Source organism: Salvelinus fontinalis, chromosome 13 (assembly GCF_029448725.1).
Source record: "Salvelinus fontinalis isolate EN_2023a chromosome 13, ASM2944872v1, whole genome shotgun sequence".
In the NCBI taxonomy this organism is placed as follows: Eukaryota; Metazoa; Chordata; class Actinopteri; order Salmoniformes; family Salmonidae; genus Salvelinus; species Salvelinus fontinalis.
This window is the reverse complement of record NC_074677.1, coordinates 34,765,570-34,780,815: the sequence shown is the minus strand read 5'-3', so window position 1 is coordinate 34,780,815 and position 15,246 is coordinate 34,765,570. Positions and strand designations below refer to the sequence as shown.

The window sequence follows — 15,246 nt, the reverse complement described above, 5'->3', positions numbered from 1 at the left end:
GAGGGGGGGTAGAGGATGGGATTGAGAGAGAGGAGGGAATAGAGAGAGAGGGGAGGGAATAGAGCGAGGAGGGGATAGAGAGAGAGGAGGGGATAGAGAGAGAGGAGGGAATAGAGAGAGAGGAGGGAATAGAGAGAGGGGGGGGTAGAGGATGGGATTGAGAGAGAGGAGGGAATAGAGAGAGAGGGGAGGGAATAGAGAGAGCGAGGAGGGGATAGAGAGAGAGGAGGGGATAGAGAGAGAGAGGAGGGGATAGAGAGAGAGGAGGGAATAGAGAGAGAGGAGGGAATAGAGAAAGAGGGGGGAGAGAGAGAGAGGGTGGGATAGAGAGAGAGGAGGGGATAGAGATAGAGAGGAGGGGATAGAGAGATAGAGGAGGGAATAGAGAGAGAGGGGAGGGAATAGAGAGGAAGAGAGGAGGGGATAGAGAGGGAGAGAGGAGGGGATAGAGAGAGAGGAGGGAATATAGAGAGAGGGGTGGGAATAGATAGGGAGAGAGGAGGGGATAGAGAGGGAGAGAGCAGGGGATAGAGAGAGAGAGGGGGGAATAGAGAGAGAGAGGGAGATATAGAGAGAGGATGGGATAGAGAGAGAGAGAGAGAGAGAGAGAGGAGGGGATAGAGAGAGAGAGAGGAGGGGATAGAGAGCGAGAGAGAGAAGGGAGGGAATAGAGGGAGAGGAGGGGATAGAGAGAGAGAAGAGGGGATAGAGAGGGAGAGAGGGGGGGATAGAGAGGGAGAGAGGGGGGGATAGAGAGAGGAGGGAATATAGAGAGAGGGGTGGGAATAGATAGGGAGAGAGGATGGGATAGATAGAGAGAGAGGATGGAATAGAGAGAGGAGGGAATGGAGAGAGAGAGAGGAGGGGATAGAGAGAGGAGGGGATAAAGAGTCAGCAGTCAGAGGTCACAGATGTTATCTGAAGCCCACTCATCCACCCTAGACGTACGGGTAAGCTCGCCTTCACTCCCAAAGCCCCTTATGTAACTGGGATTTGGTTAAGTCAGTCAGTCAGGCACAGTCAGGCACTGTATTAAATATGATTACTCATCGGCCAGCCCCCCTCCAAGAAACCCTCTCATGACACACGCCCACAGGCCCCCACGTGCAGCGGGGCATTGTGGGTAGCGGGTAATGAGTTTTCTGGTTTCCCCACACATGCGAGGTGACAGCTGGAGGGGGAGTGGGGGGCGGGTCTGATGGGTCACTGGCTCTGTTAGATCCTCGCATATTTGTCACACAGTGAGGCAGGCATAAGCAGGCAGGCTAGACTCCCTGTGAGCCCCTGTCAGTATGACTGGCTTTTTATTTACCACACTTTTAATCCCTTACTTTACCTGCCTGTATGGAAAGAAACATGTTACAGTGAATTGTGTGTTTATGCCACATTCCCTTCCTTTGAATGAGGGTGAACAGTGTTTACGTGAAAGGGAGTTTAAGGAGCATTTTTATGATTACTGTTGACTTGATTATCTAAACAACATTGTCATACAGTATATTTACAGCTTTTGAGAAAGTTAGTAATGTCACGACTTCCGCCGGAGTCGGTCCCTCTCCTTGTTCGAGCGGCGTTCGGCGGTCGACGTTACCGGCCTTCTAGCCATCGCCGATCCACTTTTCATTTTCCATTTGTTTTGTCTTAGTTTTCTACACACGTGGTTTCAATTCCACCATTACATGTTCATTATTCCTCTGGTTTCCCCCATGTTTGTGTGCGTGTTTGTTCTATTGTTCAGGCTGTTTCTGACGGCTGGTATTTTGTTGCCGGGTTTTGTTATTTACGCCCGTTTATTCTGTGGAAACGATATTCTTCCCGCACCGTAGTATTGTGTTTATACTGGTGTATCTTGTATTAAATACCTTGTCCACGCATCTCAGCTCTCCTGCACCTGACTCTTTTCACCATAACCCACAGCCTTGACAAGGAACTCCTTCTCCTTTAGTTGCCTTCACATGTAAAGGATGTGACTTACTGGTTAGTGTGCACTTTGTTCTACACACACTATAGTCAAGATCTTCTTTGGCAAAATGCACTCCATGTCAGTGAACTTCCTGTAATTGTGTAATATATTGGCTCTGAAGTTTCTGTAGTTTGTTTTGAATTGATATCGACAGGTTAAAACCAGTTGAGACGCACCATCTCCTCTTCATGAGGGTTCTTTAGAAACATACAACAACAGAAATCATCCAAAATCCCAAATAAAACAACAATAACACCCCTGTAATAAATGGTAATGACAACGAGAGTCGACCAAATCCCCCCCCCCTCTCTCTCTCTCTCTCTCTCTCTCTCTCTCTCTCTCTCTCTCTCTCTCTCTCTCTCTCTCTCTCTCTCTCTCTCTCTCTCTCTCTCTCTCTCTCACTCTCTCACTCTCTCACTCTCACTCTCTCACTCTCACTCTCTCTCTCTCTCTCTCTCTCTCTCTCTCTCTCTCTCTCTCAGAACTACGGTCTGGAGACAGAGAATCTGAAGACTCTATCCCACAAGCTGAATGCCTCAGCCAAGAACCTGCAGAACTTCATCACAGGAAGGCGTCGCAGTGGTCACTATGACGGCCGCGCCACCCACAAGCTGCCCAACGACTTCCTCACCTCTGTGGTGGACCTCATTGCTGCAGCCAAGAGCCTGCTGGCATGGCTGGATAGGTGAGATTTGCAAAGAGCTACAGTACACACACACACACACACACACACACACACACACACACACACACACACACACACACACACACACACACACACACACACACACACACACACACACACACACACACACACACACACACACACACACACACACACGTAATCGCATACATAATTTTTCATTTCAAAATAAATCATTCAACTGAATGTTGTTGGTGGCAAGGGATTCTCTTTACTGTGTAATTTATCTCACCTGTGGTAAGTTTCAGGTGCCTACAGGGTAGAAAAGCCATTCCACCAGTTTTGAAAAGAGGAAACAGAACATTCTGCTCCGTTGCACTTCATTGCAATAATATATTTGACAGCATCTGTACACACTGTACATGCTCAGAGACACACTATCATACACAGACCACTCTCAAAGGTTGTTTTTCAAATCACACAGTTCCCTATGTAATGCACTACTTTTGTCCAAGCCAGTGGCGGTTTTAACATGTGAATCTTGGTGGGGCAAACAAAAAATATGTGGGATGCATGCCAGCAAAGCCACAACACAACACTAAAGAATACATTAATTGCACTCAAACTGGCCACAAACTGTTAGGGCCTGCATGATGCTGTCCCAACAGCAGTCCCAACACCTTACCACTGCTACAGTTCATTCAGCCTCATTTACTGCCTTTTAAAAAACATAGCTGATATGGATGACTTGCTTAAACAAATATGGTTTCTACTGACAGTTGAGATGTACAAATTATGGCATAAGAGGACGAACAGTGGATAAGAGGCAATCCATCATTTCGATTAAGACAATAATGAGTGAGAGACGACGGACTAAAAGGAAAGGGGTATATCTAGTCAGTTGTATAACTGAATGCATTCAACTGAAATCTGAATAAGAGAGGTGCGTAGGGCTGCCATAATCGACATCCACGTCTTAAGTGCCTTGCTCAGGGGCAAAACAACAGATTTTTACCTTGTCAGCTCGGGGATTCGAGCCAGCAACCTTTTGGCTACTGGCCCAACGATCTAGGCTACCTGCTGCCACGTAGTCAATATAACTATTTGTTCAGCATTTTTTAAATGTACAGTGACAGAATTCAGAACATAGGCCGTTCTTACATATAAACAGACAATGAAAGCTCTTACAATATTTGATGAATACATTTCTCTTAAACAGGTGATAGGCAAACAAGCGCACACCGGCCACGAACGATGTGTTTACAAAACCGCGTTGGTGAAAATTGACCAAATTATTAGGGTGAGGCACATGGGCTACTAACAGCTTACTACACAACATACACTTAGTATTACTTTCTTAGCTACAGTATACATATCTCCCTGGCATATTACATCATTTATGCAGCAGTATACAAAAAATTTTTGGACTCCACTTGGCTTGTGATTTGCTCACTTAAACATGAAGGTGACGCGGCGGTTTTGTCATCAATTTTGTCATCAAAGTCTGGCATTCTCTGGATTTATGGTACGAACTCGGAAAAGAAAACACACAGCCACTCGATTGAATAGCAGGCTACTGTTACTTATTGCTTTGCACTGCTTGCAGTTAGCCACTGATTCCTTCCAAAAGACTCATTGTTGTATTTGCGATTTCCAACTTGTTGTGTAATCTTTATTTCCAATGGTCGATGAGCAACGATACGTTTTATCCATAATTTCTCTTCATTATTTCTCTTCATATGACAAGGATTAAAAATAATTTGCCAGTAGATTGTCGATTCATGATAATGACTGCTAGCTAAGACTTTTAAAGTCCAATCAAAGCTACTGTAGATATAACGTGATTTGATGTCATTCTGTCTGTGGCCAATGATCTTGAGCCTTCTTGGATGGGCACTTCTAATATAACTCTATAGCAGAACCCAAGGGGCAAAAACTTTCGAGCTCTAACCTTAGAATTGGGGGTGACGTACTGTCCCATGAGTGACAGAAAACTGAGCAAATCATGCTGGCTACCCCCACCACCACAGAAAGCACTGAGCTAAGCTGAAACACCTGCATTTTGGAGCTGCCTTACTCAAGAAAATAAAAAAGAGACCATGTTTGTATGCAGCTTTATTATTAACTCGGTTAAAGTTTTGTTTATTTACATTGTTTGCAAATTGATATGTGACATGTAAATGCCAAAATAACAAGCAAAACAGGCAAGCCCCCCCCAATTTTTTTTTTGCCCCACCTGACCTGAATGACGAGTCGCCACTGGTCCAGACCCATAGGGTGTCATATGAACATTTACCCATAATTAATTCAGAGGTCAAGGGTCAGAGATGGCTCACTGGGTAGCAGACAGACAGGGTCTGTTTTCGACCACTCAAAAGTCTATGTCCTTACATAATCTCCATGAGCAATCAGCTGACGAACAAAGGATGAGTAAAGCTTTTATGTAAGGGTTGTTTTTGAGAGGTTGGCCATGAGAGCTGTTAAGAGCTGCTGTGTATCCTCCTCAGGTCCTCTATGAGTTGCTGCCAGACAGTGTGTCTGTGTGTGTGTTTGTGCGTGTGGACCAGCGTGTGGGTGGGTGTATTAAGACTATCATATGCAGTAGACAAACTTGTATGAAAGCTGCATTATTAGTTTGATTCCCTAGACTTGCACTCTAGTTTAAGAACTGAACAATACCAGCTTCATAGATAACTGTCATTGTCATATATAATATGACACACGATACACACATCATATTCACCCACATGCATTGTCCACTCAAAGGGATCCGAATGAAGAATGATCTAATGGTTCATTCCAGGTGCTACTTCTTTTTCAGGTCTCCGTTCGCAGCAGTGGCAGACTACTCCATGACAAGAAACAATGTGATTCAGCTGTGTCTAGAGCTCACCACGATTGTACAGCAGGTAAGCCATCAAACACAGTCCCATATACAGCTGTACCACTAGCTAGCATTAACCACTGTTATAACAAACATGTCTCAAAGGCCTTTTTAAATTGAGTTAGTCAACACAGGACCTGTGTTCTCTGCTCTGCTATTGGAAATAACTGTATGTGTCATCATGCCAACTGAGCAAAGACAGCCTCTGGCTACTCAAATGGAGCCTTTCCTTTTGTAAAGAGCATGACAGCCTGCCTGCCTACCATACAGTATGTGTGTACGCTGGGAGGATGTGGATGGGTTTCTCTGTGTTGCTCTAATTCCTACTGCAGGAGCAGAACTGAGCTGTTCCAATAGATATAAATAGGGGAAGGCTGTGACTGTATAGAGGCATCCGTCTTCACTAGAGCAGGACAACGTACTGTAGGAGGAGGGCTGCAGGGAGGGAGGAAGGGTGAGTTCAAGCCTGGTCCTACAGGGATTGGCTGGGGTACAGGCTCTACGAGAGGGCCTGGTCCAAGGCTGCAGAGGTGTTTACAAAGAGCAGCAGGTAGAGCAGCAGAGGTTTCATCCATGTGTGGCTGTCTATGGAGTCTATCTGATGGCCAGGAGATATCGTCTGTAGAGAGAGAGAAGGAGCGGAGAGAGGGACGCATGCCCCCGACAAGGCAGAGGGACTCGTAGCGGACTGTTTGTGTGTGTTTGTGTGGGAGGGGGGCATCAGTGCTGAACTTCTCTGTTCTTTTCATATTGCCACCTTGGTATAACTGGAATAATCACTTCTCTGACACGTTGTCCGGTGGTAACCTCTGCATCTCCCTCTGCTTGGCAGGACTGTTCTGTGTATGAGACAGAAAATAAGATTCTGCATGTGGTGAGTGGACCCACTTATTTCCATTCCTTTCAATGCATCCAAACATAATTAGAGTCCCCATAACTCAGTTACTGTCTGGCGACTCATCCCTAATCCATCTAAAATCCCTGTTTTCTCTCTTTCCCTACTCTCCATCCTTTCTGTCTACAGTGTAAGACTCTATCTGGAGTGTGTGATCACATCATCTCTCTGTCCTCTGACCCGATGGTGTCCCAGTCAGCCCATTTGGAGGTGGTTCAGCTGGCCAACATCAAGTCCACTGAGGGACTGGTAAGACTCCCCAGATACTCAGACGTACAGACTAGAAGGTCTTGTACCTTTTACTTATCTTCTCTCTTTCTCTAACACAACTACAAAACATGCACTCCTTCTGGGTGACAGATCAGTCTTCTGGGTAATAGCTTTTGAAGAGTTACTACTATGTATTTACTTAGTATATTTGTCCTGTACAGTACAGTATGTGGATATAAACCGTTATCTAAAACCTACATGTTTGCCCTAACTTGCACTTACAGTTGAAGTCGGAAGTTTACATACACTTAAGTTGGAGTCATGAAAACTCGTTTTTCAACCACTCCACACATTTCTTGTTAACAAACTATAGTTTGGCAAGTCGGTTAGGACATCTACTTTGTGCATGACAAAAGTAATTTTTCCAACAATTGTTTACAAGCAGATTATTTCACTGTATCACTATTCCAGTTGGTCAGAAGTTTACATACACTAAGTTGACTGCTTGTCACGATCGTCTTCTGGTGGAAGAGTGGACCAAGGCGCAGCGTGATACGAATACATCTTCCTTTTTATTGAGAGAAGATGAACACGAAACAAAACATTTTTACAAACTAACAAAAACAAAAAAACAAACGACCGTGAAGCTACAAAACGAAAGTGCAGACACAAGCTACTAACGTTTAGACATAGACAATTACCCACAACCTGTCTAATGCTTTTGGCTGCCTTAAATATGGCTCCCAATCAGAGACAACGATAGACAGCTGTCTCTGATTGAGAACCACTCAGGCAACCATAGACATACCTAAACACCTACACTGAACACAACCCCATAAACTCTACAAGACCCCCTATACAATACAACCACCCAAGACGAGACAAATACACACAAACATCCCCCATGTCACACCCTGACCTAACTAAAATAATAAAGAAAACAAAGATAACTAAGGCCAGGGCGTGACACTGTGCCTTTAAACAGCTTGAAAATGATGTCATGGCTTTAGAAGCTAGGTAGGCTAATTGATATCATTTGAGTCAATTTGAGGTGTACTTGTGGATGTATTTCAAGGCCTACCTTCAAACTCAGTGCCTCTTTGCTTGATGTCATGTGAAAATCTAAAGAAATTAGCCAAGACCAGAAAATAAATGGTAGACCTCCACAAATCTGGTTCATCCTTGGGAGCAATTTTCAAACGCCTGAAGGTACCACTTTCATCTGTACAAACAATAGTACGCAAGTATGAACACCATGAGACCATGCAGCCGCCATACCGCTCAGGAAGGAGACGCATTCTGTCTCCAATAGATGAATGTACTTTGGTGCGAAAAGTGCAAATCAATCCCAGAACAACAGCAAAGGACCTTCTGAAGATGCTGGAGGAAACAGGCACATAAGTATCTATATCCACAGTAAAACGAGTCTTATATCGACATAACCTGAAAGGCCGCTCAGTAAGGAAGAGGCCACTGCTCCAAAACTACCATAAAAAAGACAGACTATGTTTTGCAACTACACATGGGGACAAAGATTGTACTTTTTGGAGAAATGTCCTCTGGTCTGATGAAACAAAAATAGAACTGTTTGGCCATAATGACCATCGTTATGTTTGGAGGAAAAAGGGGATTCTTGCAAGCTGAAGAACACCATCCCAACCGTGAAGCACGGGGGTGGCAGCATCATGTGGTGGGGGTGCTTTGCTGCAAGAGGGACTGGTGCTCTTCACAAAATAGATGGCATCATGAGGAATTAAAATTATGTGGATATATTGAAGCAACATCTCAAGACATTAGTCACGAAGTTAAAGCTTGGTCGCAAATGGGTCTTCCAAATGGATAATGACCCCATGCATACTTCCAAAGTTGTGTCAAAATGGCTTAAGGACAACAAAGTCAAGGTATTGGAGTGGCCATCGCAAAGCCCTGACCTCAATCCCATAGAAAATGCGTGGGCAGAACTGAAAAAGCGTGTGCGAGCAAGGAGGCCTACAAACCTAATTCAGTTACAACAGCCATGTCAGGAGGAATGGGCCAAAATTCACCCAACTTTTTGTGGGAAGCTTGTGGAAGGCTACCCGAAACATTTGACCCAAGTTAAACAATTTAAAGGCAATGCAACCAAATACTAATTGAGTGTATGTAAACTTTTGACCCACTGGGAATGTGATGAAAGAAATAAAAGGTGAAATAAATAATTCTCTCTGCTATTATTCTGACATTTCACATTCTTAAAATAAAGTGGTGATCCTAACTGACCTAAGACAGGGACTTTTCTAGGATTAAATGTCAGGAATTGTGAAAAACTGAGTTTAAATATATTTGGCTAAGGTGTATGTAAACTTCCGACTTCAACTGTTTATATGACTGTCCTGCTTGGGTCTGTAAACTTCCACCCCCCTACACACACAAATGCACAGAGCACACAGAGGGCCACAGAGCACACAGAAGGCAACAGAGCTTTTCACATACAGGACTGTCAATAGAACCTGAACAGAGGAGTGGGCAGAGTGGTGCAAAAATAAACCTCTTACTCTCTTCTCACTCAGACTGAGATGCACTGAATGTGTGTGTGTGTGTGTGTGTGTGTGTGCGCGCGTGTGCGTTTCTGTGTGTCTGTTTGTTATGCACTTACAGCCCCTCTGAGGAAAGGCTTGAACATTTGAGTATGTTTGTCTGTTTGCCTCTCTGAGTGACAGTGTCCGATTGAATATGTACAATATAGATTTATGGATGTTTTTTGTAACTTTGTACTGTATGCATTTATATGTTTGTGTTTGTAATGTACTGTATATGGATGTGCAAACTATTATCAGGCTATGGCTCTAAGCTACCTCTCTCTGTCTCTCTATAGGGCATGTACATCAAATCGACATATGATGGCCTGCATGTCATCACTGGAACTACAGAGGGAGTGAGTATCGATCATGCTCAGAGGGAGATGTGTCACTCAAGGCGTTGTCACAGCGAATCTCCTTTATGACAGTAAACAGCATCAGGCCCATCAGTGCTTTTATAGCTGTGTGATGTGTCTCTTCCTCTCCATCAGTCTCTGGCTGACCGCTGTAAGAAAATTCATGCAGGCGATGAAGTCATCCAGGTCAATCATCAGACAGTGGTGCGTCTCTCTATTTTCTAACCTTTTTTTTACCTTTATTTAACCAGGAAGAAACCCATTGAGAAGCAGGGTCTTTTTTTCCAGGGTGACCTGGACAAGATAGCAGTAGTAGTCAATACAACATTTAAGATGTTCACCCATGAAAGGATTCATTCGTTCAATGTTAATACAAACGGGTGCAACTTTCACTGGGGACGGGTGGGACATCCCCCCCCAACATTCTGAAATTGCATTTTTGTCAACCACAGTTTTATCATTGGAATGTGACGGTGTGCTTTAGGACCATGCGGATGCCTCCGAGCGGTCGGGGTAGGCTGTTTGGAGTGTTCATCTGACTGCATAAAAAGAAAAGTCCAGTCAAAATAGAATTTCATCAGAAATACAATAGACCAAACCCCATGTCTCTACTATAAATGTTTCAAACGTTACAGACAATTTACTCTGAGAATTTAGCATGTTTAGAGTGAATGGAATGTCATCACAGTATGCTAAAAAAGTGGTCACTGCTCAATAGAATTCTGTTGCGCTGCTCCGTGGCAGAACGGCGCTAACTTCGAAACTCAACTAGTGGCTGCAGGTTTATGAGTGAAAACATGGGTTTTTTCTAAATGAAATCTGCTGAATACAATACTTAAAATTAGACTAAATATATATTTATTTACAAAGCTAAGAGATTGAATTTCAATATCCACCCTTTGCGAAGACAATCTGTTCCTGTTTTCGTAGTGTATTTCTGAGTCTTTCCCTTTAAATCGGCATAGAAACGGCCCATCTCAACGAAGAGTGATCGCCATTATAGGCAACGAAAGCCAAGGATCTGGAGGTGAAAATGACGAAGATATCAAGTTGATTTTGATTGGTCCAAACATTTGGAAACACCTCCAAATGGTACCACCTCACAATGCCAAATATGGAAGAGATACAACCAAGAGTTGCACAGTCTAAACTAGCAACGGTCACAGCAAATTAACATTCTTATTTCATCAACACTGTCAAATACAAGTATATTAATTAAGGTTATAATATTGTAAAAAACAATCTAATGATTAATTCTATGTAATTGATAATGACATAGGGCAAAGAAAACTACATTTTGACATTGATTTTGTAACACCCTACAGAAAACATTTATAAAATGCTAACTTTCTCTGGCTGAGAGCGAGCTCTGGTGAAGGTCATTCATTTTTATTTTTTATATTATCTCCCTGTCCATCCCCATTTATCTTATGTTTACATACTGTTATAGGACTACTCTATGATTACTACTATGCTCGTGCGAAATGTTGCCCTATGAGTTTTTCATTGTATGTGTGTGTGTGTGTGTGTGTGTGTGTGTGTGTGTGTGTGTGTGTGTGTGTGTGTGTGTGTGTGTGTGTGTGTGTGTGTGTTTGTTGGCGTGTGGCGCTAGGTGGGCTGGCAGTTGAAGAACTTGGTGAATTCTTTGCGTGGGGACCCCGGGGGTGTTATGCTGACTCTGAAGAAGCGACCACAGAGCACGCTGACATCCACCCCAGCACTGCTGAAGAACATGAGATGGAAACCCTTAGCCCTGCAAGTATGACAACACATTCACTTTCAACCTCCACACAACTGATGAATGGGTGTATATTTGGCCGAATCTGAAATCACAAACTATTCCCTTAATAGTGGTTCTTTATTATTATTATATTTTTTTTTTAATTAGATCAGCTTTAATATCGCAGATAGATTGTGGCTTCTATCAATGTAATTGTCTGCATCACTTCCAATCATTTCCAATCTCCCATATATTTTTCCTCTCATCAATCTACATACAATACCCCATAATGATCAAAAACTGTTCTTTAGAAATATATAGACAGGTGTGTGCCTTTCCAAATCAATTAATTTTCCGTAGAGCTCCGAGACAGGATTGTGTCGAGGCACAGATCTGGGGAAGGGTACCAAAATATTTCTGCAGCATTGATGGTCCCCAAGAACACAGTGGCCTCCATCATTCTTAAATGGAAGAAGCACTGTATATTATCTCCAATGTATTGTTTATGTTAAAGAAAACTGGATTAATAGGATTAAAATGATCTGACAGTACCTTTTTAATTCTTTGCGCTATACATTTTGCTAGAATTTTTGCATCACAACGCTGAAGTGTAAGGGATCTCCAATTTGTTAAATGGACTGGATCTTTATATTTACCACTTGGGTCCTGTTTCAGTAATAGTGAAATCAGACCTTATTGTTGAGTATCTGATAATCTACCGTTTGTATAGGAGTGATTAAAACATGCTAATAACGGTCCTCTGAGTGAATCAAAAAAAGGTTTGGTATACCTCCACTGATATGACATCCAGCCCTGGAGTTTTCCCGGACTTAAAGGCTTTAATTGCATCAAGAAGGTCCTCCTTTTTAGTGGTTACTTTATAGTAAATATGGAATAGGGTGGCATTTCACTTGCGCTGAGATGGGAGGAGTGGCGATATTTGAGGTGTGTAAATATTTAAGGCAATTACAACAATGTTGACTGCTAACACTCTGAACATATTGAGCAAACACTGGATGTTTTTTTTTACTATTGCTATACTCGTTACTGTAGCTTATGCAATTTAATAAACCGTAGTTGGTATCATTCCACAGTGGACTAGGACGAGAATATTCCGTGCCCCCAGCAACTCAAAGACCGTCAATAACCTACACAACTTGAGACAACCGCATGCGGTATTATGGGGGTGCCACAGGGTTAAATTCTCAGGCCGACTCTTTTCTCTGTATATATCAATGATGTCGCTCTTGCTGCTGATGATTCTCTTATCCACCTCTGCACAGACAACACCATTCTGTATACTTCTGGCCCATCTTTGGACACTGTGTTAACAAACCTTCAGACGAGCTTCAATGCCATACACCTCCTTCCGTGGCCTCCAACTGCTCTTAAATGCAAGTAAAACTAAATGCATGCTCTTCAACCGATCGCTGCCCGCCCGCCCGTCTAGCATCACTACTCTGGACGGTTCTGACTTAGATGTGTGTGGACAACTACAAATACCTAGGTGTCTGGTTAGAATGTAAACTCTCCTTCCAGACTCACATTAAGCATCTCCAATCCAAAATTAAATCTAGAATCGGCTTCCTATTTCGCAACAAAGCCTCCTTCACTTATGCTGCCAAACATATCCTCGTAAAACTGAATATCCTACCGATCCTTGACTTCGGCGATGTCATTTACAAAATAGCCTCCAACACTCTACTCAGCAAATTGGATGTTGTCTATCACAGTGCCATCCGTTTTGTCACCAAAGCCCCATATACTACCCACCACTGCGACCTGTATGCTCTCGTTGGCTGGCCCTCGCTTCATTTTTGTCGCCAAACCCACTGGCTTCAGGTCATCTATAAGTCTTTGCTAGGTAAAGCCCCGCCTTATCTCAGCTCACTGGTCACCATAGCAACACCCACCCGTAGCACGCGCTCCAGCAGGTATATTTCACCGGTCATCCCCAAAGCCAACTCCTACTTTAGCCGCCTTTCCTTCCAGTACTCTGGAACGAATAGCAAAAATCACTGAAGCTGGAGACTTATATCTCCCTCAATAACTTTAAGCATCATCTGTCAGAGCAGCTTACCGATTACTGCACCTGTACATAGCCCATCTGTAAATAGCCCGCCCAACTACCTCATCCCCATATTGTTATTTATATTTTTGCTCCTTTGCACCCCAGTATTTCTACTTGTATATCATCTTCTGCACATCTATCACTCCAGTGTTAATTGCTAAATTGTAATTATTTTGCCACTATGGCCTATTTATTGCCTTCCTCCCTAATCTTACTACATTTGCACACACTGTATATAGATTTTTCTATTGTGTTATTGACTGTATGTTTGTTTATCCCATGTGTAACTCTGTGTTGTTTGTGTCGCACTGCTTTGCTTTATCTTGGCCAGGTCGCAGTTGTAAATGAGAACTTGTTCTCAACTAGCCTACCTGGTTAAATAAAGGTGAAATAAAAAATTAAAAAAGCCATGGAACACATTGATTGACCAGTGAGTGGCCAAGCTCTCGTCACACCTACAACTTGTTTATTAATCTAAACCACCGCCAGCCTATGAGCTCATCATTCCTGCTGTGAAAATAGCAAAAGTATTTCTGACACACCCAGGACCTATAGCGCTACCACCAGTGATAAGATTTACCATTGCGTTAGGTTTGTTAAAATAGAGCCCTGTGTGTTAGTGAGAGGTGATTTATGTACTGTATACCACTATCTTTTCAGTGGGTTAATGACTGAGAGGGTTTGTGAACTTTTGTATGTGCATAGTATGTGCCTGATTGTGCATGGTGAGTATGCAAGCAGGAGAGTGCATTCCATGTTTGTGGTTCTCGTTAAAGCAGTGACTTTTTGTGAATGTGTCTGTCTCTGTGTGTCTGTCTGTCATATTTTACCCCAAACAATTATTTAATATCGGTGTTGTATCTGAACTAGTGCGTGGCGGGAAGTGTATGTGTGGAGATGAGACGGGCATATGTGACTCTATCCCTGTCCCCCTCTGAGTCCCACGCTGGGCTAAGTGCTGTTTCCCTCCCTCCCACTGGGGACCTGACCAACTGGAGCGCGTCAGAGCTCTGCCGCCTCCTAATCCCCCGCTCATCTCATCTCCTCCCCCTTCTCCTTTACCTCTTTTCCTCTCTGTACCTTCCTCCTCCTCGTTTCATCATACATCCAGATTCAGTCATTGATTTATGCTTTATAATTCATCAAATGCAAAGGATCAAATCAATTTCCCTTCCCTTCCCTAACCCTGCCTCTAGCCATTCTCCAATCGAGAAACAAGACTAGCATTTCCTACATATTGAAGCTTTAATGGTTTGATTGATCGGAATTCATTATGAAACTACACATCACAGCAGTATGTCAGAAAACTCACCCTCTCTCCCCCGCGGCAGGTAGCCTGGCGGGTAGGAGCGTTGGGCCAGTAATCGAAAGGTTATCGAATCCCAGAGCCGACAATGTAAAAATCTGTCATTCTGCCCCTGAGCAAGGCAGTTAACCCACTGTTCCCCAGGCGCCAAAGACGTGGATTTCGATTAAGGCATCCCTCCGCATCTCTCTGATTCAGAGGGGTGTGGTTACATGCGGAAGACACATTTCAGTTGAATGCATTCAGTTGTGCAACTGACTAGGTATCTCTCTCCTCACAGCCCATCATCCCTCAGAGCCCCAGCAGCAGTGTGGCCACACCCACCAGTACCCTGAGCACCCCTTCCAGGAGGGACAGCTGTGCCCTGCAGGACCTTTTCATCCCCCCGCCCCCTGAGGAACCATACACCCCCAGGTACACACACAAGCTGCCTCACTTTGACATACTGTATGCCTTACTTTAGGGATTACACAGTGTAGTCACTGTTTATACTGTATGCCTTACTTGAAGGATTACACAGTGTAGTCACTGTTCATACTGCATGCCTTACCTTAGGGATTACACAGTGTAGTCACTGTTTATACTGTATGTTTTACCAGAGGGATTACACAGTGTATTCACTGTTTATACTGTATGCCTTACC

At 43.5% G+C, this 15,246-nt stretch overlaps 1 protein-coding gene across 7 annotated transcripts in view; it reads left to right on the top strand.

Moving 5' to 3' along the window:
* LOC129868497 (connector enhancer of kinase suppressor of ras 2-like) overlaps nucleotides 1–15,246 on the top strand; it is a 44,775-nt gene that overhangs the window by 12,838 nt on the left and 16,691 nt on the right. For 4 of the 7 annotated variants that reach the window (XM_055942533.1, XM_055942530.1, XM_055942532.1 and 1 more), the window contains exons 3-10: nucleotides 2,443–2,645; nucleotides 5,407–5,512; nucleotides 6,320–6,361; nucleotides 6,512–6,631; nucleotides 9,447–9,506; nucleotides 9,642–9,710; nucleotides 11,119–11,265; nucleotides 14,884–15,017. In XM_055942533.1, coding sequence (XP_055798508.1) covers nucleotides 2,443–2,645; nucleotides 5,407–5,512; nucleotides 6,320–6,361; nucleotides 6,512–6,631; nucleotides 9,447–9,506; nucleotides 9,642–9,710; nucleotides 11,119–11,265; nucleotides 14,884–15,017 — 881 coding nt within the window. The remainder of the gene's footprint in view (nucleotides 1–2,442; nucleotides 2,646–5,406; nucleotides 5,513–6,319; nucleotides 6,362–6,511; nucleotides 6,632–9,446; nucleotides 9,507–9,641; nucleotides 9,711–11,118; nucleotides 11,266–14,883; nucleotides 15,018–15,246) is intronic. The other 3 variants (XM_055942534.1, XM_055942531.1, XM_055942529.1) reach the window with 1 other exon arrangement.